Here is a 24,056-nt window from a genome sequence, read left to right as displayed (position 1 = left end):
CCGCGTTTCCCTTTGTCACCCTCTCAGAACTAAAAAGCAGACCAGTAGCACTTTAAGGACCAACAAAATAATTTATTAGGTGGTGAGCTTTCGTGGGACAGACCCACTTCTTAAGTGGGTCTGTCCCACGAAAGCTCACCACTTAATAAATTATTTTGTTGGTCCTTAAAGTGCTACCCGACAGCTTTTTTGTCTGGATACAATACAGACTAACACGGCTCCCTCTCTGTTACTATTCAACATCCTTTGTCACCCTGCGCCTCCAACGAGTCAACGCATGTCCCTGTGCTTCCCGCCAAGCTGCCCCTCAGCCACAAAGAGCCTCCAACTCACCCGTGATGCCCACGAGCAAACAGCCAGCTCCCGGCAGGCACATGATCTATTTATAACAAACTACGCAAATACAGCTTCATTTATTAAAAGCGTGTCTGCTGCACGCCCTGCCCCTGTCACGCACCCCTCGTGTGCTTGGCCTGCAAGCTCCCCTGGCCAGGGCCTGTGCCCTTTGCATGCATCAGGACAGCGCTCAGCACCCCTGGGCAAGCACCTGGTTGCCACTGGTGCAGTGAACACATGCTAAACAAACTACTAGTGGCTGTGGGGAGAGCACCCCTAGCCCTGCAGCACAGTCCCCCAGCACCACACCGGGGCACGGGCAGCAGGGCCAACTCCAAGAGATAAGCGCACCTGCGGGGTCACCCACATCTCCTCATGCTGTTTGAAGGCGGAATGGGGAAATTGTCAGACGAGGGCGCTGGTGAGGGAGAGGGTTAAACCCTCCAGTTTGTACCAGCCAGTGTGTCCTCACCTGTCTCGAAAAGCTGGGGGGCTGGGAGCATCCAACGGAAAAGCAAAAGGCACAGAAGGGCTGAGGATTAATAGGCTATGTCACGGGTCCCTGTGTAATCCCTAGGCAGGTGCTGTGTGCTTGCCCTGGTAACCCTGAGCTCCTTCAGAGCTGGCTAGAGAGATGATCCCCTTCCTCTGTCAGAGATCAAAGGGCAAGGATAAAATTACCCTCATCTTGCGCTTTTGCTCCAAATGGGATAAGCATTTGCTCCAATGAGCCAGGTGGGGAGCACAATGCACGGAGGGGTCCTCCTGCATCCCAACTACCTGCAAGGGGCGTCGTATACACCTGAGACAGGCTGAAAACTGCTGTGATTTTGCCCTGCTAGGCAAGGGGTCTCCCCATCCCATGTGCAACAGGGATGAGTGAGTTCAGCCACAACCTTCCTTCTACAGAAGGACCCTCTTCCGCACAGTCTATGCATCTATCAGCAAAGTAAGACCCACACCCTGGGCTTCCCAGAGCTGCAGGAAGGATCACAGAAGTCCCTGGGAGCCACCTGTGGGCAAAGACACTCAGGAGATCGAGGTAGCCTCAGGGGAAGCAGCAGCACGAGTATATCCTTACCGTGGGTGGTGAGGTGAATTGGCCGCTCTCCCCGCCTGGAAGGTGGTCCCTTGGGGTTTAGCTCCCCCTCCGGATGGGAGCCCCTGGTCACGCTGCGATCCCCGTCAGGCCTTCTCCTTGTAGCGCCAGCCGTCCACACACTGCGTTGTTCCCTCACTCTTGGTATGTCAGCCTCTCCAGGGACTGACCTCCCCATGGGGAGCTGGGAGGTTGTGTGCAGGGGTGGCGGGGGGAGCGTTGGGCAGGGCTGACTCCAGGAGCAGCGTCAGGCAAATTAAACCCGACACCAGAGAGTTGGGGAAATCGGATTGGGACTTAATGCAAAGCAGGTGGATAGGGAGGGGATGGAGGGACAGGCGAGGGTAGCGTGCTCCCGCTGAAGGGGGAAACATCACACACAGCTTTGACTCCTTTTGCTTGTGTTAGCAGCAATCTCAGATGAAGAGTAGGCCAAAAGCGCTAGGAGCTTAAGGAGGGGGCTGTGCCAGGCACTGAATCCCAACAGTCTTGTAAGAAATAGCCCCTCTCAGGTACAGGAGCCAGGTCATAACCGGAGAGGCCAGGGACCAAGGGCCTGCGTCTGGTGGTATCCAGGTAGAATGGCTGATGTCTGGGGACAGGGCTGGGATCAGGCCCTCGGGGGGGTGGGGGCGGGCACAGAGGTGAGACGAGGCATGGCAGTGGGTAGGCTGGCAAATGCATTCGCTTGATAGCCTTTTGGCAGCTGCTCTCATGGGACGCTGCTGCGGGGGGATTATCTTGGCCTCAATCGCTTTTAATCTCTCCTGCAGCTTTGGCCAAGCCCGAGATAAACACCTTTTACCGGATCTCGTCTGACGTCAGGAAGCATCAGTCTAATCACCCAGGCCGCCTCCGGGCCAGAACTAGCCACTGCAGCACTGCCCTGCCTGCTTGCCTGGGACAGGACTATGGCGGCTGGCGAGACAGGTGCTTTCCCAGTCCCCTCCAAATACGTGGAAGGGGAGGAGGGGCATGACGCTGCCAATGGAAGTGTAAAGGGAACCTGGAAGACACACAGTCATTCCATCCTCTCAGCACCCGGCTAGAGAGTGAGAGTGGTGGAGAAGACGAGAAGGGAAACCGTCTGACGTGGGGGGAGTGGGGATGAGCAATTGGTTTCAGCAGATATGCCCCAGAGTAACTCCGCAATGTCACTAGGATGTAAAAGGTGTGGTAGTGGCTGCTCAGCCTACGCATCCTTCAGAGCTCACTGGGATACACAGCAGTTCTGCCTGAACAGAGGTTGGAAGCCAATGACTGTGTAAGCTCCCCTCTTGCATTTCAGCCCTGGGCTCCCCTCACAGCTCTGCCAGTGCCCCTCAGCCCTGCCCTGCAGCCCCTCTGCTATTCCAGCCCTGGGCTCCCCTCACAGCTCTGCCAGTGCCACTCAGCCCTGCCCTGCAGCCCCTCTGCTATTCCAGCCCTGGGCTCCCCTCACAGCTCTGCCAGTGCCCCTCAGCCCTGCCCTGCAGCCCCTCTGCTATTCCAGCCCTGGGCTCCCCTCACAGCTCTGCCAGTGCCCCTCAGCCCTGCCCTGCAGCCCCTCTGCTATTCCAGCCCTGGGCTCCCCTCACAGCTCTGCCAGTGCCCTTCAGCCCTGCCCTGCAGCCCCTCTGCTATTCCAGCCCTGGGCTCCCCTCACAGCTCTGCCAGTGCCCCTCAGCCCTGCCCTGCAGCCCCTCTGCTATTCCAGCCCTGGGCTCCCCTCACAGCTCTGCCAGTGCCCCTCAGCCCTGCCCTGCAGCCCCTCTGCTATTCCAGCCCTGGGCTCCCCACACAGCTCTGCCAGTGCCCCTCAGCCCTGCCCTGCAGCCCCTCTGCTATTCCAGCCCTGGGCTCCCCTCACAGCTCTGCCAGTGCCCCTCAGCCCTGCCCTGCAGCCCCTCTGCTATTCCAGCCCTGGGCTCCCCACACAGCTCTGCCAGTGCCCCTCAGCCCTGCCCTGCAGCCCTTCTGCTATTCCAGCCCTGGGCTCCCCTCACAGCTCTGCCAGTGCCCCTCAGCCCTGCCCTGCAGCCCCTCTGCTATTCCAGCCCTGGGCTCCCCTCACAGCTCTGCCAGTGCCCCTCAGTCCTGCCCTGCAGCCCCTCTGTTATTCCAGCCCTGGGCTCCCCACACAGCTCTGTCAGTGCCCCTCAGCCCTGCCCTGCAGCCCCCCTGCTATTCCAGCCCTGGGCTCCCCTCACAGCTCTGCCAGTGCCACTCAGCCCTGCCCTGCAGCCCCTCTGCTATTCCAGCCCTGGGCTCCCCTCACAGCTCTGCCAGTGCCCCTCAGCCCTGCCCTGCAGCCCCTCTGCTATTCCAGCCCTGGGCTCCCCTCACAGCTCTGCCAGTGCCCCTCAGCCCTGCCCTGCAGCCCCTCTGCTATTCCAGCCCTGGGCTCCCCTCACAGCTCTGCCAGTGCCCCTCAGCCCTGCCCTGCAGCCCCTCTGCTATTCCAGCCCTGGGCTCCCCTCACAGCTCTGCCAGTGCCCCTCAGCCCTGCCCTGCAGCCCCTCTGCTATTCCAGCCCTGGGCTCCCCACACAGCTCTACCAGTGCCTCTCAGCCCTGCCCTGCAGCCCCTCTGCTATTCCAGCCCTGGGCTCCCCTCACAGCTCTGCCAGTGCCCCTCAGCCCTGCCCTGCAGCCCCTCTGCTATCCCAGCCCTGGGCTCCCCACACAGCTCTGCCACTGCCCCTCAGCCCTGCCCTGCAGCCCCTCTGCTATTCCAGCCCTGGGCTCCCCCCACAGCTCTGCCAGTGCCCCTCAGCCCTGCCCTGCAGCCCCTCTGCTATTCCAGCCCTGGGCTCCCCTCACAGCTCTGCCAGTGCCCCTCAGCCCTGCCCTGCAGCCCTTCTGCTATTCCAGCCCTGGGCTCCCCACACAGCTCTGCCAGTGCCCCTCAGCCCTGCCCTGCAGCCCCTCTGCTATTCCAGCCCTGGGCTCCCCTCACAGCTCTACCAGTGCCTCTCAGCCCTGCCCTGCAGCCCCTCTGCTATTCCAGCCCTGGGCTCCCCTCACAGCTCTGCCAGTGCCCCTCAGCCCTGCCCTGCAGCCCCTCTGCTATCCCAGCCCTGGGCTCCCCACACAGCTCTGCCAGTGCCTCTCAGCCCTGCCATTAGGTCGAGTCTGCCTTAGGCCCATGCATTTCCTGCAGCCTGGGTTTTTCTCTGGTTCTAATCTCTCCCAAGAATGGGTTTAATGCTCTTTTCAATATTCCCTCTCTATTTTGTTCAGCTCCTGTTTGGCTATTATATAATCCCATCTTTGGATGCTAATACTCTGCGTAGTGACAGGAGATTTTTTTTATCCCAACCTGGACAATGATAAATGATACAGCAGCCCTGCTACTCCCAGAAGCATGTGCTTGTGAGACAGACAGATGGTGGAGACCTTGTTTCAGGGCAGTGAGATCCATACAGGAGATCCCCAGCCTCACAAAGGATCAAGACCAGGCCCAGCAGAGATTGGCTCACCCTCCCCTCCACCAGGTGTATCTGCTTGTTTGGTTTGTTTTCCCTCTGCCAGGGCTCACTCTCCTTCCATCATTTGTTAATTAAATCTCCATTCCTTTGCCATCCAGCATGCAGCCAACTCTCTCTCTCTCTCTCTCTCTCCTCCCCCCCCCCCCCCCCAAACAGGCCCACAACTCCTTTCTGTCTTAGGTTGTTCATTTGTCCTTTATTTCATACAGCCACCCCCCCACCCTCCCTCTCCTATGTTGGTCACAGGACACTCTGGTCTATGGGGAAGGAGGGAGGTGGTCTGGAAATTCCAGATGTTCTCTCAGTCCTGCCCATCTCGGAAAAATAACAAAACCCTCATTCCCCACCTGCCGCCAAAAGTCCCCAAGTTTCTCCCTCCCTCCCCTGCTTTGCTTTGGTCCTATATGAATATGGACAGTTCCACTGGAAGACAGGACATGGGGGCGGGGAGGAGCCTGGCTTGTTACTTCTGAGTGACAAAATGATTCTCAGGTCAAGGGAATGAACAGGGATCTGGGCGCCAGGGCCTTCCTGTCCTGCTCATGATGCCACCGTTCCTCCTGTGATGCCACAGAGAAGCGAGCTGCATCCCTCTGCCACCGATGGGGCCAGTGCACTAAATTGCCCTAACCCCACCTGCTCCTCCGTGTCCTTAAGCAGGTACCTGGCCAGCGGGAGTGGCCCTGCCTCCTGCCATGCTTTACAACTCATCCCTGGCTGGCAGCTTCTGGGGCTGCTGCCCGGATTCTGAACCTGATGCACGTCTCTGGCTTGCGGATCTGGCTCTTCCCTTGGTCACAGGGGGCTCCGGTGAGGCGGCACCACTGTGGTCAGCCCCCATATGCTCCTCGCCTCCAGCCATGTGTGACTGTTCCCGCTCCACGTCCCCCAGTCTCATCAGCTCCTCAGCCTCTACCCGCTCCTGCGATCAGAGAGAGAGACAGGGTGTTATTACCCCTCCTTCCCCATGGGAGTCTGCACCTTAGTTCCCTCTAATCTGCATGGCCGCTCAGGGCTGCCTCAGGGTGAGGTGCCTCTCCCTCGGCACGGACCTGCTGCAGCACAGAGAGGCACCTCTCCTCCGGCACCGACTGCCCTGCCACTGTGGGCAGAGGTGCCTCTCTCTGCTGGACCCAAACACAGACCACCACCGGACTTGCTGCGGCCTGGGGAGAGATGTCCCTCCCCCGCGGCCCGGGTGCTGCCGGAGGGGGAGAGAGCATGGGGATTCTCTCCCCTGCCACAGCTCCTGGGCAGCCTGCACCCTAAACATCTCATCCGCACTCCAGAGCCTGCAACTCCAGCCAGTGCTCTAAGCCACCTGCACGCCAGCCCTAAACCCCTCATCCCCGGCCCTATCCCAGAGCCCTTGCACACCCCCAATACTCTCCAACCCTCCGCCCCCATCCTGAGCTCCCCTCCCGCATGCCAAACCCCTCAGCCCCACCCACGTGAAGTTTGCTGTGTGCACCCGTATGGATGTGAGACGCACATAACAAAATTCATTCGGCACCTGCAGGAAAAAACTGGAGGGAACAGTGGCCTGCCCCTCGGCACAGCATCCTGCACTGGGACTATGTACGCTGCTCCCACTTAGAGGCCCCCGTCCTGCCCCGGCAGACTCATGCAGTACTGCCACCCGCAAGAAAGCAAAGATTTGGCTGGGGGGGGGAATGCAAAAGCTCAAATTGTACGATTTTACAAACAGTTGTTATGCTGTGGGTTTTTTTGCCTTTTTTTAAATCTCTCCCTGCTCAGTCCCAGGTCCATGCGCTGGGCAGCGGGAAGCCTGGCTTGGGGCACACAGGGATGGGAGCTCTCACACCCACATCATTCCACCCTCTTCCAGCAATCAACGCTATCTCCCACCCCTCAGTTCCTCCCGTACCCCCATCGTCCCACCCCCTACAGTTCAGGTCCTGCACCCCCGCTCCCCCACAGCCCACCTACAATGGCTCCTACCCCTTCAGTTCAGCCCCCTGAGTCCCCATCAGTTCAGTACCTCCAGACACCTCTGCTCTTCCTAGGGTTCTGCGCTACCCCTTCCAAGCTTGGGGCAGCAGCAGGCCCCTCTCCCCCACCCTGTGGCTCCCCCGCACGTATTTCTGGATAGGGAGGGGAAGAGGCACCAGCCTGTCCCTGTGGTTTCCAGGAGGGGAGCAGGAAGGAGGGAGTGGAACTGAGCTAAGCTGAGCTTGCCCTGCCCCCCTGTGGGAGTGGGGAGCAGAGGGGAGACGGTGGCAGCTTTCAGCAGGGCTGAACTTCATGGAGCTGCTTGGGGCATTGTGAGACGAGCTCGAGAACCCAGTAGAATCCCACCAGGAGATAACTGTGAGACTCAGCAACCCTGCAGCACACGCTGCTCCCTCCACAAGGAATCTCGAATCCTCCAGTACCCTGCCCAGAGGAACCTCCCCATACCCTGCTCCTGGCAGGTGCGCACAGGAGTCTCCACCATGGAACCCGACCCTTTCTTGGGGCCATCCCCGCTCCAGCTTCTCCCTCGAAGGGCCCCTGACAACTTGAGGGGCAGCATTACCTGCTCTGCATGTTCTGGAGAAAGTGTGTACCACAAGGCAACGGCGCAGCGCTTCCCACGGGTCACCGCCCACACGCCATGGGGATTCTCCCCTCCAGAACTGAAGGCCACCAGCCTCCCACATTTGGGGCGCACCTGAGCCTGCCATAGAGAAGAGGAAGCGATAAATCTGCAGTTTCCACGTGCTGCCTCACACCCTTCTGAACGGCCTTCCTCCCTCAGCAATTCCCCTGGGAGGCTGAGTCAGGGGACGGCTCCTGTACCATTAAAGAAGTGGGCTCTGACAAGAACTTGACGTCAACCAAACGCTGCCCGCGGGCAGCAGGGAGAGGAATAAAGGGAGCGACAGAAGGAAAGGAAGAAAGAACGTATTTGGGACACGAAGAGAAAGACGGACACGCAGCAGGGGAGACGTGGAAACCAGGAAGGAGTCATCCTGAGATTAGGCTGAGATTTTCCTAAATTTGCCTTTGGCTGCCCCAATTTGACTCTGCTGAGTTGCTGCGGCTGCGCGCTTCGGAGTGGAGGGGCCTAGCACACACAGGCCCCCCTGCCCCAGTCCCTGCCATCGAGACTAACTCCCATCCTGCCAGTCGCTCTCCTTCCCAGGGCCAGGCTTGGTCTTACCGTAACGGTCACTGCATCCAGCTCCGTGAAGAACAGGTCCCCACCGTGGAAGTCATCGTTGAGGTAAAGGATCCCACTGTGGAAAGGAGAAGATGGCAGCTGGAGAGTCGAGATTCCCCATTCCCCAAATTTTCTTGGCTCCCTGCTGGGCCCAAACCTCACACTCTGCAGGAGAGCACTCGGGGCGATGGGGGAATGACAGAGCAGTGAGCTATACAACTGCACCAGGGAAACTGGTTGAAACAATAATTAAAATCAACAGGAAAACTAGAAATTCATGATCTGAGGGGGTGCAACTTGCATGGATTCTACAAAGGAAGAAACTGTCTCACCGATCTCTTAGAAGTCTTTGAATGTGTCAGGAAAATAGTAGAGGGGAATCAATGGACATAATTTATTTAGGCTTTCAAAAAGCCTTGACAAGTTTCTGAATAAGAAGCTACTAAAGAAGTGAAGCGACAGGATGAGAGGCAGTGTTATCATGGAGCAAAAACTGGCTCCAGTACAGAAAATAAAGAGTACATATAAATGGTCAGTTTCCATCCTGAGGATTAGGAGCAGCTGCCCCAAAGGCCTGGGCTAGCTTTAGTATATTCATTAATGATCTGGAAAGGGTCCCGGGTAAGCTGTGAAGAAATAAAATCTGCAGATGACACAGCGTTATTCAGGTCAGTCAGTACAAGAGGGGCATGGGAGAAACATCAGAATGGCACAGAATGCCAGAATTGTCAGAAAAATGTTTAGAGAGACCTAACCACACCAGAGGAATGAGCAATATGATGGCAAATTCGGTGCTGATGGAAGCAAAGTTACACACAGTGAAAGAAAATAATTAAATGACTCATACAATTTGCATGATTCTAAAGCAATGATGTCAGCTCCAGAAAGGGACCTGGGTACCACTACAGATTGCTCAGCAACCACCTCTCCTTGAGGAGCAGCTGTGGTCCAAAAGGAAAATGATGCTAGGATGGACAAGGAATAGGATACCGAATGATATGGAGAACATTTTAATGCCTTTATGTACATCACCTGTATACTGTGTGCAGCAGCACTGGTAACCCCCATCACCAAAGGATACTGAAGAACTACAGCAGTTCAGAGAAGAGCAACGAGAATGACCTGGAATGAGAACGACCTTGGAAATCTGTTCCACAAAGGGAGACGGAACAGACTGAGACCTCTGAATGCATTCAGCGTATGTATGTCTGCCTGCTTCCTCACTCTCCTCTGCTCACAATGACCCGTCAACCAGTGCGCTCGTCCGGTGGGTCTTCAGCGGCTCAGTGCTCTGACAAAGTTGCATTCTGTCCCCAGGTGAGATGATTATACCCCTTCCAGAGACACAATTAAAAAAATGTCCCCATGTCCTGCAGCCCTCCCCAGGCACAGCCTTCCAAAACAGTTCAACAGGGCCCATCAGGATACACTTGCTTGGTCTGGCTAGGTTGCAAGGCTTCCACTCTGGAATAGAGCAGCATCCTGAGGGCTTCTTCCCAGGCACTCCTTGTCTCTCCTTGTGTCCTTGGTGCTGAGCCAAACCTCATTGCCTGCTCCCGGAAGCCCCAGCCTTTTGTGATTGGTTGCATCACACACAGCTGCTGTTGGCAGCCTGGGCATCGTCTTTATGTGCTCCTTTTTTAGGTTGGGGGGTGGCAGGGCTGCAAGTGCTCCAGCAAGGGGTCTCAAGCCCTCTCCCTGAAGAGGATCCAGGGCCATACTAACCCCTCCTTCATATAAGGTCAGGATGACAGTGTGATGGACAGAGATGTTTTGATTGAACTGGCAGTTACAATGCAAAGGGTGGCAACTAACCATGACCGAGGGGCAATATTTGACTTATGTGTATCACTGTAGAAAAGAGGGGTCACAGAGGGTGTGCCTTTGTCTGGCTTAGGCGGGAAAGGAAAATGTCACTGCTCACTCAGCTGGTCCATTAGAACAGGAATTCAGTTAGTGATTCTGTGGAGCCCAGGCGTACATTTGTCAACAATAAACCTGGCTAAGCACCTTCCCTACTGAACCGAGTCTGTGGTCTGCTCAGGCAGTTTGATCGGAGCCTGCAGTACCGGCTATCTGGCCAGAGCCAGTGCAGCACAGAGACAATGTGAGTGCAGCCAACCCTCAGGGAGGGGCACGCCAGACTCAAAAACCTGGAAAGCTAACCAGAGTTGGGGAGGTGGGAGGTCTTGGCGAAGGGACTCAGGCTGTATCTACACTACAAAAATTACTTCACCGTTGCTCACTTTGAAGTTGAGCGTCTACACACGCCCTACTTGGCAGCTAAACTTCGAAGCAGGGCACTACTCCAGTCCCGGGAAGGGAGTAAGGATTTTGAAGCTGGGCTCCCTACTTGGGCTCCCTACTTCGAAGTTAACGTTGAAGTAAGGGGAAATGCGTGTAGACTCTCTGCTGGCTACTTCAATGTAGCACCGAACTTTGAAGTTAGTTCCTTGTGTAGATGCACCAAGAGTCACAGACTTTAAAATCAGAAGGGGCCACCACTATCACCAAGTCTGCCTGCCTGCACATTACAGGCCACAAAACCTCACCCATCCACTCCTGTAATCATAGGTGCCAGCTTCCCCCTAACTCAACCCCCTCGCTTTGTCCCAGGTCTCACCCACATTTCACCCCCCTTCCTCAGGCCTCTGACCTGCCGCCTCCCCCTCCCTTTTGGAGCATCATGAAAGCTGCGACTCAGCTGTCTGCTGCGCTCCAGAATTGCTGAGGAGCTGGTAAGCAGGGCTCCCAGCGGGTGGGAGGTATGGGGAACAATGGCGGGGCGTGCGGCGGAGGTTAGCTTGGCTACCAGTGGGTGCTGAGCACACACTGATTTTTCCCCCCATGGACGCTCCAGCCCTGAAGCACTGACAGAGTCAGCGCCTACGCCTGTCATAGACCCCTAACCTCTGGCTGAGTTACTAAAATCCACAAATCATGACTAAAGACTTCACGTTACAGAGAACCCACCGTTTTCACCAGTTACCTGTGTCCCATGCTGAAAAGAAAGGTAGCCCCTCTCCCCGGACCTCTGTCTGCACATCACCAGCCACAGAACCTCACCGTCCCCATTAGCATCCCATCTCCAGGCACTGGAGACATTTGCTGCTAGCAGTCACAGATTGGCCAGACACCATTATAGGCAGTCCCACCCCCTCCCCACTGTAAACTTATCAAGCTCAGTCTTGAAGCCAGTTAGATTTTTTAGCCCGTCTCCCCCAGCTCGCCATGGAAGGCTGTTCCAGAACTTCACTCCTCTGGTAGTTAGAAACCTTCATCTAATTTCAAGCCTAAACTTGATGGTCAATTTATTTCTGTTTGTTCTTGTGTCAGCATTGATGCTTAATTTAAATAATGTTTCTCCCTTCCTGGTATTTATCCCTGTGATATATTTGTAGGGAGTGATCATATCTCTCCTCAGCCTTCTTTGGTTAGGCTAAACGAGCCTCTTTGAAGCAGGTTTTCCATTCCTTGGATCATCCTAGTTGCTCGTCCCTGTACCTGTTCCAGTTGGAATTTATCTTTCTTAAGCATGAGAGACCAGAGGACATCTCACCAGTGCCTTGTATAATGGTCCTAACACTTGTCTGTCTCTACTGGAAATACCTGAAGCATCTTAGGACTGCATTGGTAACGCATAGTCTGTTATCAATCAAAAACTCAGTTCTTCCTCCTCCCACTTCCAGTGGATACATCCCCAGCTTATGGTAAATCTTTTTGTTGTTGTTAGTACTTAAATGCACAACATTTCACCTTGCACTATTAAACATCATCCCATTTCTACTACTGCACTTTCCAAGGTCATCCAGATCTTCTTGTGTGGTATTCCAGTCCTCCTCCACACAGCCAACATCTCCCAAATTTGTGTCCCCTGCAAATGTTACATGGGATATTTATTATCCCACTTTTTGTGCTAAGGGTACAAACAAAAATATTAAATACGATTGACCCCAAGACCAATCCCTGAGGAACTCTGCTAATAACATTCCTCCAGCCTTTCAATATGACTCCCTGTACCCCCCCGTTAACCAGTTCCTTATCCACCTTTCAATTCTCATATTTTAATTCCCATCTTTTCCAATTTAAGTAATAATTTCCTATGTGCAACTGTATCAAATGTCTTACTGAAATCCAAGTTGATTAGATCTACTGCATTTCCTTAAAAATGAGTTATCTTCTCAAAGAAGGAAATCAGGTTAACCTGGCATGATCTCTCTTTTGTAAAATCATGTTGTATTTTGTCCCAATTACCATTCATCTTTATGCCCTTCACTACTTTCTCTTTCAAAATTTGATCCAAGATCTTGAATGCAAATGAGGTCAAGCTAAAAGGCCTGTAGTTTCCTGGATCACTTCTTTTCCCTTTCTAAAAAATATGAATTATATTAGCAATTCTCCAGTCACAGGGTAAGGCCCCAAAGTTTACACATTCATTAAAAATCCTTGTTATTGAGCTTCCTACTTCATGTTCCAGTTCCTTTAATATTCTTGCAGGAACATCCTGACATGAATAATATGCCCTGCAAAAGGGAAATAGAAGACCTCACCATTTCCACATGTAAACTTATTAACGACTGTAGTAGATTTCACAAGTGAACAAAAAGGCAACCTGACTGAGTAGGGCATATGATCTGCTTACTAGCATCAACACAGAGGTGGTAGACCTGCAACTGAAGAAGCAATTGTCTCTGTCTGAACTCATGGAACAGAAACTGTACCGGATGGCCAAAGATGATCAGATCAGAAAAGAGAGCACAGTTTCCAATCCCAAAGAAAATCCATAGGACCATCTTGCAGCAGGTACATGTGGTACCCTGTGGGAGACGGTGAGAGGAGACCCTTGAAAGGATAACCTTCAGATTTTACTGGCTGGGAGCACACGGTGAAGTGGAAAACTACTCCATGTTTTGCCAATGGACAGGACCCCGAAGTCTCCATTAATCCTCCTCCTGGTGGCTGGAGTAACCTTCAAGAAGATTAGTAGGGGCCTGGCAGGATTCCCTGGAAAAGCGTGCAGCTGTCTACCAGCATAGGATGGTAATAATGGGCAATGCCATGCTATACCCAGAGGCCATCCCCATTTGTTCGGCCACTGCAGCTAACGTTGCCACCAAACTGAAGGCTCTTGAATGGGTAGGATTAGCAAAAGAGATACTGACATGAGAGCTAACTTTACATCAAGCCTAATGGGGGAAAGGGTGCAACCTTTGGAAGATCAGAACCTTAAAGACGTCTTATCTATCACCCTCAGACTGACTGGCTGGTGTGTTTCAGTAAAACATTGAAAAAGATGCTCAGAACATTTTTGAGCCTCAGACACCTGGCATTAGGATCAGATATTCCCACCCCTCCCTATGCCATCTGTGAGGTGCATCCAGGATCAACATGGTTCTCCCCATTCAATTATTTTATGGGAGACAGTCACATGGGGACCTAGACCTCCTTTGCATATGGGAGGAGCAAAGATGCTGAAAAAACGGCATAGTGCTGTATGTGATCTGCCTGAGGGAGGAACTGGCAACCCAGCTTTTACACTAAAGAACAGCTGCAAGAGTCCAGCAGAATCAGGAACTGGCTCATAACTGAAGGGCGAGGGTGTGATTACATGGACCTGGAAATAGCTTCTTCTTGTTGCTACCAGAATCGAAACTACTAGCCAGGCGGCAAGAGCCTATTGTAGCGTTAAGGAAGGCAGCGATAGTCAATCATGAAAGTTACCAGCCAGGGAGGAGAAAAGAAATGAGGATTTATCATGGGAACCTGCTAAAGGTTTGGCAGGACCAGGAAGGCTGGCCTCCTCATAACACCAGCTCCACCCGAGCTCAGTCTGCTGATACCCATGAGGAAGAACTACAGTCTGAACAAAAATGCCAGTTACTGCAGCTGATGGAAGCTTTTCCCTCAGTTTTCTCAGCACTACTAGGATGCACCCACCTGGTCTACCCTCAGCCAGGAAAAAGATCTGAGAGAGCCTCTGATCCCTGCCACAGAAGAGCTGGGAGATGGTTCCTCAAGAACTACAAGCCACGTTAGACTTACAGGTGGTTGAGGAGTGTCATAGTGTGCGGTGGAGCTCCCTCGTGTTGGTGCTGAAACGTAATGTGGCAAAGTGATTCTGCATCAGTTTCCAGAGAGTAAATGCTATATCGAAATTTGTGTGTTCCCAGTGTCTAGAGCATGTGAGTCGCTGGACAGGCTGGAGGCTGCCGAGTACATATATACTTTTGACCTTATGAAGGGCTATAGGCAGATGCTTTTGACAACCACAGACAAGAGACGATGGCATTCCCTGCACTGGGTGGGATCTACCAAGTTCAGCTCACACCCTTCAGCTTTCATAGAGCCACTGCTACTTTCCAACTCCTGATGGACCACGTACTTTGGCCAACGGGTATTGTGCCTTGGTGTACATCAGCAATCGGCAACCCAGACTAGGGAGTGGGCCGCACGAGCGGCCCTCCGTCATCTCGGTGGGTGGTAAGATTGTCGTAACCAAGACGGTCTCCTGGCATAGGGGAGTTTTGCCAACTGTGCTTGCAAGCCTAGAATTTGCAGGATGTGCCCATTGAACTGGAGCTGTTCTGTGGCTGCAGAGGGAGCACATGATTCTCACAGTCAATGTTATATACAGTCAGCGCACACCTCGTTTCATATGCCCTTGCTTTGCGCGTGTGTCACTTTAATAATACTGGCAGAAAAAAAAAAACCTGCATGGATTGAAACCAGTGGAATTTGGAAACCCTGCATGTGGGTAATAGTAAACAGAATGCCTTGCGGGCTGCGTATGGAACCCCCGTGGGCTGCATGGGCCCCAGGGCGTCCTTCACCGGGGTATACTGACAACATCCTCATTTACAGTTATGACTGGAACGATTACCTGAGACACCTCACTGGGACACGTCAATGCCTCACAGAGGCAGGGTGGGCAGGGTGAACGGCCGAGCTGGTCAAGTCCAGGTGGCCAGCCAAGATGCAGTTTACCTGGGCTATATGGTAGGGGAAAGGCACCCAAACAATTAAACACCAGGGGAAACCTAATGTGGGGCACAGCTCATCCCACATCTGTCTATGTTGTGTTCTGCTCCGTCTTTTGAAGTAGGTCTTGGCTAAGGTGATAGATAGGACTTTGGACTAAACAGATTCATAGATTCCAAGGCCAGAAGGACCCGAGTCAGGCCTGCTCCAGTGCAGAAATCCTGCTGTGCCTAGTTAATGCCGGGGTCCTCCCATCCCTGGCAGCAACACTACTCTGGAGCTCTTAGCCCTCACCCTTCAGCTCTGGGGCCCGTCCAGTCTCACCTGTAGTCCCTGTACATGTAGGCAGGTGGTTCTCTCCAGCATTCTTTCCCCTCAGGATCCAAGAGACAGTTATCAGCGTGAACTGGGTGACTGAGATCCATGCGGCCATCCTGTTGCCCTACAAAGGGACAATGTAGAGAAACGTGAGCACCTGATGGCAAAGGATAGAGCAGGCAAAAGGCACAGATTGGATTCAGAGTGAGCAAAGGGCACAGAAACGTTGCCCAGGAAGGGAGGGGAATCTCAAGGAACATGGCTAGGGCTAGGTTTTCTTTACCCTCAACAGCCATGCGGCACACGAGGTGTGTGAATGAGAAATGGAGCCTTTTCCCAGGGGTGAAATAGGACTCTAATATTTTTCGGGATTTCTCGCTGGCATGCAGGAGCAGTTTGGCATCTCTCCAGTTCACGATCCCATCCTGTGCCAGCTGGAAGGTAAAAAACAAGCTTGTGAGAAACCTCATGTGTAAGGAATGCATCTGTGAGAAATGACATGTGTGTGCAAGGGAGCAGCATGCCTCCAAGAAATCCTGGGTTCACATATGTGCATTAGCAAGGATAGGTGTGAAAAGCTCCCGTGACTATGGATGGGTAGGAGAGAAAAAAAGCCACGAGAAATATCACCTCCAGGCATGAGTATGCAATGTAGAAACAGAGCCACGAAAAGCACCCACACGTGTAGCAGAGGAAAAGAAATACTCGGGAAAACAACAGCAGAAACAAAGCCAGAGAAAGGACCCTGGAAACACGCAACTTGTGGCTGTGTGAAAAAGTTCCTCCTGGGAAACAAAAAGCTCGACTGTGCCCACGGGAGTGTAATGAGGCCAAGAGACATGCCCAGAACGGGCCTGTGTGTTTCCCTCCCACCTGTGAGACAAACATGGCTCAGAAGCCCAATCCCAAGGAAGAAAGCAGGCATGTGAGACAGCCCACGGACATGTGCCACAGAGAGTGAACACTCCTGTGCAGCCCCTCACCCACCAACAGGCAAGTGAGAAGCAGCTGGAGCCCAAGGGACTCGACACAAGCCCTGCCATGGGCTCGGACCCTAACACATGCACAGGTGCAGAGCCATTTACCTGCAAAGCCTTTAACACTGTCAACCCTTCAAACCTTTCATGGGGGGTGTGAGGGGACTGTCTGCCCCGGTAGCCATCTCCTGTGCTGCCGGCTGCCTGCAATAGATTGGAGGGTAATTTCAGACCTGGTGTCCCCCCTTCTCTTCCCACCAGCTGCTCTGATGTTGCAGCACCTCTGCTGAGGGTGACACTGCAGAGCTGGCTTGGTGCAGGTTCCTTCTGCCCCACAGCATCACAATACTCCTGCAGGCTCCTGTCCTCACCTTTACCAGCCGGAGAATGTCCTTGCATTCGGAATCAGTCAGGACTCTGTCAAAGACAACCCGCTGGGACCCATTCAGCTGGCGAGAATCCATGGTGACAGTGATCCCCTCAAAAGAAAATGGACCTGCAGGGGGCAGTGGGGGAGGGTAGAAAGGCCTGTGGGTTCTGCCTGTATCTGCAGAAGAAGCTGGAAGTCCAATAAGGTCCCTGGTCTATGCCACAAGGAACAAAATCTGGCAAATGCTTAAAATCATCCCCCTTTTTTTATGTTTCCACCTCCTACCCCTAGAAACACCATGTTGGGGTCATATAGGCCCATCTAGTACAGATCCCTGTTAGTAGTTTATGGGGTGGGGAGGGTCCAGGGTTTTGTTTCAGGGTTATCCCCCCACTTCACTCCCCATATCTCATCTCCAGGCAGGAGGAATTGTAAGCACACACGGGCCTCAGCAAGATCCTAGCATGTTACTACACAGCACCCGTTGGAGCCAGGCCTGGCTCAGACTGAGCCCTTCAGGAGGTTGCTGGGGCTCCAGGAGCTTACCTGGCTAGGAATACAGGGCTCTGAGCTGGGTAGCTTACAGCCCCCCCGCCCCCATAACAATACCATGCTTTATTTCCAAGCTGGGCAAAGCCTTTCTCTCTTCTCCTCCTTCTCCCCTCCCTCGCCTCTGGCTGAACTGACCCATCTGTTACTGAGCCCGTTGAACTGATACAGTTTCAGTCCCAATGGTTTAGCACGTCCACACAAGCTGTGCCGTCTCATGGCAGGTTTGTCCTGTAATGACATGAGCACTGGGCTGTTTCAGCTGTGGTGCCCGTGGGGCTAGTATCCCACAGCTCCCAGATGCAGGGTGTACTTGGAGATTTGCCCAGAACCCTGTGCTCTGTTGGGCAGTGATGGGAGGCAGCCAGTCTGCATAAGTATCGGCCTTCAGACCACTGGGCCTGGAACAGCAGAGGCTCAAACGGTATTTAGCTCTGCCTTACAATGGTCTCTATCTCCCATCTCAGGCTCTTTTACTCACCCCTCTGCTCCTGCTCGCCTCCATCCAGATTCTCCAGCCTCTGCTTCTCCTGATTCTCTCTCGGGAGCAAGGAAAAGAGACAGGCAGAGGCTGTCAGCAGCCAGGGGTAGAGTCCCTGGCACAATCAGACACTCAGCAACAAGCCAGAGTCACGGTCACAGAGACCAAGGCCAGAAGGCTCCACCGTGATCATTTAGTCAGACCTTACGTATAGCATACGTAATGCACCCCCATCTCCCTTCCAGACATCACCACCCCCAGTCCCAGGAAGCTGATTTAGCCCTTACCGGTGTTTCTGCTTCATACTTTCAGGAATCAGCTCATCAGGGGTCCAGGGATCCTAAAGAAACAAAAGGAGGGGCTCAGTCAGTTACCCAACAAACTCCTCCCATGCTGGGTCAGCCAGATAGACCTGCCTAGGCTACCACCCGACTTCCTCCCAGGTCAGATCAGACCACAAGGCCTGTCTAGTGTATGTCCCCACTGCTGGTGCTGCTCAAAGGGACCCATAATGTCCCAGTAATGCCCCACATGGGAATTCCTTCTGGCCCTCTCACCCACAGCTGGGGTTCACCTCAGGTCCCAGGAGCAGCAGAAAAGAGGGCTTTGAGGACCTTCTTTTCGCCTCAGAGGTCATTTTTACTCACACCCATGTCCAACCCTTACAGTGCTGGGACAATACCCTGGTGAGGTGAGCTCCACGGGTTAATGAACAATAAATTGGCTTCATGAGACCAGGGCAGGGAGAACTCAGCCCTCTGAAAGAAGATGCAACTACTTACAGGGTCATTAAAAGTTCCTCCCAGATGCTCCACTGCGTAGTAAATCAACTTCTTCTCCATCAGAGCCCTCTCAACATAGCGCTGAATACTCTGGAGATGCACACAGCTGTCAAATAACGGTCCCACAAAGGGGATCCAACACCATCCTGGGGAGATTCCTACGCAAACCCTAATCCCACAAAGCCACCCTGATTCTGCCTTGCCAAGACCCCAGCGTGATGATATGTATGTGGGGGAGTGAGTCTTTTTTCAGCCCTGGGCTCTGTACATACATATGCATAGAGGCGTCTCTCCCCATTGGGACCCCAACCCTGGCCCCACCACAGGGGTGAGAGGAGGGTCCGAGAAGGCAGAAGTGGATGAGTTGCTGGTACCTCTCTGGCTGTGACTGACGTGCCCTCTCCCAGCTCCTCCTGATACTGTTTCATCTTCTCCAGCATCAGTTCGTCCGCAGGATAGAAGAGCAAGTAGGAAGCGGCACATTCAGCAGCCAGTGCCTGGTTCCCAACTAGGTCAGAGACAGAGAGGGAGCTGGGCATGGTTAGGCCCTACAACTATGGTTTAGATCCTCCAACATGCTCAGGCACTTAATGCTCATTGACACTGCGGGCAGTTAGGCAATTAAATACCTCTGAAGATCTGGGACTATGAGGGTGTTGTTATTAGTAAACATTTATATGACGGCAGTGCCCAGAGGGCACAGAGTGGATCAGGGCCCCATTCTGCCAACTGCTGAAGGTGCCCAGAAAGGCACTTGCTGCCCTGAGGCACTTATGAGCTAAGGCAGAAGCCGATGGTGGGTGATGGGGCTACACAGACAAGCCATAAGCCTGGTGAAGAACTGGCTCGCTTTGCTAGCTCTAGAGAGCTTTTTCAGTGGGGTTAGGAGGTGGGGGTTGGAAGACAGGAGAAGGGAAGGATGAGAAGGAAACTGCCAGAGCTTGTCACCTGCCTGGCCATGCTCAGCAGACCGGATCCTAACATCCTGGAGCAGGGGCTTGGGGGTGGGAGGAGGATGAAGCAGTGGCTGTTGGGCTTTCCCCATGCACAGGGGGCAGGGTGGGAGGGAGCCTACAGGGCTGAAGGGACAAACCCATTGGTGGTGCTGGGAATACTGGAAGAGGCACAATATCACTAGATCAACTAGGCACTGCAGGGTTAACTCACAAAGGGCCTTACGGGGGAGAGCCGAGGGCTTCGTGTCTGACACGGAAGTGCAGGGGCAGCTGGCAGAGGGACACCCACAGGGTGACGGTCAGAGCCCCAAGAACGCATTTTGAGCAGCAACCTTCTAAACAGGCTTGAAAGGAGGCTGGAGGAGAGGAGGCTGCCACAGCCCTGGTGTGAAAGAGGAGGACAGGGCAAGAAGTTTGGCCACGGGGACAGAGAGGAAAGGCTGCATTTTCAGGGAAGTCATATGAAAAAAGGGGGCCAGATTAAAAATGACCTGAACATGTGGCTTCAGTGAGAGGAGTGATTCAAAGATGAACTCTGGTTTATGGGTCTCAGTGACTGGGAGGCTGCCCATGGTGATGGAGAAAAGCAGAAATGGAGGTGCGTATGGAGGAGAAGAATCAAGAGCAGGGTTGGGCTTGCCCCATCCACCTGCTATCACACTCTCTCTCCACTCGCCAGTGACATAGCACCACCTGCTGGCCTGTGTCGCTGCTCACCTTGATCATAAGCAAACTGCAATAAATCCAAATGGGACGGTATGAAATCGTCTGTGGCCGAAACCCGACCTCGTTTGGTGGCAACTTCAAGGACACACTGCTGCCTGCACTTCAGGATCTGAATATAATGGGCTGGAAAGGAAAAGAGAGGGGGATGAGGGGCAGATTATCCAGGGGCACAGTAGGTCTCCTTTTGGACGGGCTGGGATGCTAAGTGTCGGTACGTGTCCAGAGTCCAAAGAATGGCATATCCAGCATCACACTACCGCTCACTCTCTCTAACGTTACCTGCGATGGCTTCATAAAGGCCAGGTTGCATCTCCTCTTCTGCGCTATCTTCCTGCGGCCCCTCGCACAGAGCTCGACAATCCTCCAGTGCTAATAGCACCTCTTCAAGCGACTCTTCCAACTTCACGGCAGCCTGCAGGTACTCGTCGGCATTGTAGCGCTGCACCCCAATCTCATATGCCTCCTGCAAGGAACCGCACCAAGCCCTGTGGTTAACGTCTGGGCCCCGCCCTTTCTGCTCAGCTGGTAATTGGTTACCCAGCACTTTGGATCACTCAGTGGGCAGTCCTGCCATCTGTGGGCCTGTCTGGATAATGCACTGTCTACGGAAACCCCTGACTGCACTCTGAGAAACGGCACTCCAGAGGTCAGTCTTTTGGGGTTCAATGTCAAGTGTCTAAATTGAATTCCGGGGCTTCTTGCATCATGAGGAGAGAGGGAAATCAGTGGGATCACGCCAGAAATTCAACTTAAGGTACGTTGACTCCAGCTACACTATTCTTGTAGCTGAAATTGCACATCTTCAGTAGAATTTCTTGTCTCGTGCAGACCTAAGCTAAAGCTCTGACTTCTGGGGGAGATGGAGCAGAGATGGGGAAGTCAGGCACAGTCTTGGGCCCTGCCCCCTAGGAGTAAATAGGCAGACCTTGCTGAGATATTCCTCAGGAGGACAGATGATCTCCAGGAGGGTCTCACCCAGTATGGTGTGGCCTCCAGGTCTCGGAAACTCTCTAGCTTCACCCCGGCCATGCGCTGATATTTCTCCATGTCTTCACGCATCTGCAGGTGCTGGGGATTGGCCACGAAAAACGTGTGAGCTGCTGACACAGCTTCATCCAGCTTGTTCAGCTGCAAAGACAAAATAGACACACAGAGCAATTGCCATGGCCTGGGCAGCCCCTTCTCCTGTCTAAAAACCTCCACCTCCTATCCCCCTACCTGCACACGCCTTAAGCTAGCCTTGTACTGAGACTGGTTTTGTGGACTAGGCCTAAAAACAATGTGCCGTGTTGACCCCATCGGCTACAGCGCGATGCGAACTCGCTCCCACATCGCCCTCATTTCCCCATGTTGAGCATCGTACCCCATTTTGTGCCCCAATCCATCTGCTGTATCTGACGCTGTAGGACCTAATTATAAGCAAAGCATCATGCTGTCCCTTGCTAGCCACAGTGGCATAAAAACGTCTAGTATGGTGCCCCCACCCCCTGTTCCTGATGTTCTTTCACCCTTCCCCAGCTGACTGTCTAAGCCTGGAGGACCTACAGGAAAACACCACACTATCCTAAAAGCAGTCAAGTAGCACTTTAAAGACTAGCAAAATGGTTTATTAGGTGAGCTTTCGTGGGACAGACCCACTTCTTCAGACCATAGCCAGACCAGAACAGACTCAATATTTAAGGCACAGAGAACCAAAAACAGTAAGCAAGGAGGACAAATCAGAAAAAGATAATCAAGGTGAGCAAAGCCGAGAGCGGAGGGGTGGGGGGGAAGATCAAGAATTAGATTGAGCCAAGTATGCAGACGAGCCCCTATAGTGATTCAGAAAGTTCACATCACGATTTAAACCATGTGTTAATGTGCTGAATTTGAATATAAAAGTCAGCTCGTCCACTTCCCTTTCTACAAAGGAGCGATAATTTCTCTTCAGTAACACACATACCTTGAGGTCATTGACAGAATGCCCCATTCCATTAAAATGTTGACTAACTGGTTTGTGGATCTGGAGTGTTTGGATGTCTGTTTTGTGCCCGTTGACCCTTTGTCTAAGGGAGTTAGAAGTCTGTCCAATATACAAAGCATCTGGGCACCTAATAAACTATTTTGCTAGTCTTTAAAGTGCTACTTGACTGCTTTTTGTTTTGATAGTGTATAGACTAGCACGGCTTTCTCTCTGTTACTATTCAACACACTATCCTGTGTGCTGGGTGAGTGGCAGTGGGGCACACACAAGCTCTTCCAGTCCTCAAATTGTTGTCTCCTGGCTGGGTAGCCTGAAAATTACTGGCAGCAGCTGGGGGAGTACAAGAGCCACTAACATCTGTCCCTACGCATCGCCCATCCTTAAAGGGTGGCCAGGTCTGACAGCTAGAGCCCTGCCCTCCCCGGACCTGGCTGGGAGGCAGGGGGCCTCCGGTTCTGCCCGGGGGAGTTCCCTAGCCTTCCTGCCACAGAGGCTACGTCTACACTAGCACACTACATTGAAGTAGCCTATTTTGACATAAGAACATTGAAATAGGCTACTTCGACGTGTATCGTCTACACATCCTCCAGGGCTGGTGTCGTCGACGGAGAACATCGAAAGGAGCCGCCCCAGAAGGAAATGCGGAGCGTCCACACACACAAGTGCTCCCCGTCGAAATAAGGAGCCAGCAAAGCCCCAAGCCACTCCCTTAAAGGGCCTCTCCCAGACACACTCGGCCTGCACAGCACGAGATCCACAGAGCCGACAACCGATTGCAGACCCTGTGCACGCAGCATGAACCCCCAGCTGCAGCAGCAGCAGCCAGAAGCCCTGAGCTAAGGGCTGCTGCGCACAGTGACCACAGAGCCCCGCAGGGGCTGGACAGAGCATCTCTCAACCTCTCAGCTGATGGCCGCCATGGAGGACCCTGCTATTTCAAAGTAGCAGGACACAGATCATCTACACACGCCCTACTTTGATCTTGAACGTCGAAGTAGGGCTCTATTCCCCTCTTCGGATGGGAATAGCGATTTCGACATCTCGCTGCCTAACGTCGATTTCAATGTCGAAATAGCACAAGGCGTGTGTAGATGCGACACGTGCTATTTCCAGGTTGTGCCAGCTACTTCGAAGTAGCCGGCTAGTGTAGATGCACCCAGAAAGGGGTGCAGGCCGCGGGGGGGGGGGGGGGGGAGGGGAGGGAGACAGACAGACAGACAGACAGACAGGACGCTCCCGCCGCCACATCAGCAGCGGAGCTAAGGCCCCACCCCGCCTCACCCGGAACAAGGCCACCTGGAGGTAGTTGTAGGGCTCCCGCTGCTCGAAGTCCTCCTGGATCTCCCGGCTGGCCCGGTGCAGGGAGGGCTCGGAGGCCAGGCGGCGCCGCAGGCACTCCGCCAGGCACTCGGCGCGCTGCAGCACCCTGTCGAAGAAGGGGCTCTCCCAGGCGGGGGCGGCCGGCAGGCCCGCGAACCCGGCCTCCTCCCGGCAGCTGCCCTGGCAGCCGCGCCGCGCCGCCCGCAGCTGGGCGTAGCTGTGCAGGGCGCGCTGCAGCAGCTCGGCCGCCCGCGACCAGTCCCGCGCGGAGTAGGCCCGCACCCCGTCGGCGTAGAGCAGATCGTAGGGGAGCGGCCGGCCCGGGCCGAGGGAGAGCAGGGCGGAGGCCGGGGCCGGGAGGGCCAGCAGCGGGAGGAGGAGGAGGAGGAGGAGGAAGGAGGCCATGGCGCGGCCGGGCCCAGGGACCCCGCGGCGGGGCTAGCTGGCGGGAGGTGGGGGCGCCGCTCTCGCTGCCGTGTGGCTGGGAAGTCGGAGGCAGAGCGCGGGGAGGCGCCAGGGGCTAGAATTCCTCCCCGCGGGGCGAGCCAAGAGAGCGGAGCGGGAAG

The 24,056-nt window shown here is 54.1% G+C and overlaps 1 protein-coding gene across 1 annotated transcript; it reads right to left on the bottom strand.

Annotated features, from left to right (window-relative positions):
• Positions 1–5,138: 5,138 nt before the first annotated feature.
• Positions 5,139–23,897, bottom strand: P3H3 (prolyl 3-hydroxylase 3). The gene is made up of 15 exons (XM_075001586.1): positions 23,452–23,897; positions 21,183–21,335; positions 20,487–20,670; positions 20,199–20,330; positions 18,900–19,033; positions 18,526–18,615; positions 18,031–18,083; positions 17,744–17,802; positions 16,715–16,839; positions 16,452–16,547; positions 15,650–15,800; positions 15,373–15,490; positions 8,071–8,146; positions 7,444–7,584; positions 5,139–5,826 (listed from the first exon to the last, which is right to left on the bottom strand). The coding sequence occupies exons 1-15, from the start codon at positions 23,893–23,895 to the stop codon at positions 5,605–5,607; spliced, it is 2,178 nt and encodes a 725-aa protein (XP_074857687.1). The 5' UTR covers positions 23,896–23,897; the 3' UTR covers positions 5,139–5,604.
• Between the last annotated feature and the right edge of the window lie 159 nt (positions 23,898–24,056).

Source organism: Carettochelys insculpta, chromosome 1 (genome assembly GCF_033958435.1).
Source record: "Carettochelys insculpta isolate YL-2023 chromosome 1, ASM3395843v1, whole genome shotgun sequence".
NCBI classification, from domain to species: Eukaryota; Metazoa; Chordata; order Testudines; family Carettochelyidae; genus Carettochelys; species Carettochelys insculpta.
Note: the sequence above shows the minus strand (reverse complement) of the source record. Positions and strands in the feature narration are given on the sequence as shown.

Excerpts from the sequence above, each read along its gene's own strand:
- P3H3 (XM_075001586.1), bottom strand. The coding sequence starts at position 23,895 with ATGGCCTCCTTCCTCCTCCTCCTCCTCCTCCTCCCGCTGCTGGCCCTC. Across the intron at positions 8,147-15,372 it reads TACATGTACAGGGACTACAG|TGGGATCCTTTACCTCAACG; the intron begins GTGAGACTGGAC and ends TCCTTTCCACAG. Across the intron at positions 7,585-8,070 it reads TGGATGCAGTGACCGTTACG|GCTCAGGTGCGCCCCAAATG; the intron begins GTAAGACCAAGC and ends TCTCTATGGCAG.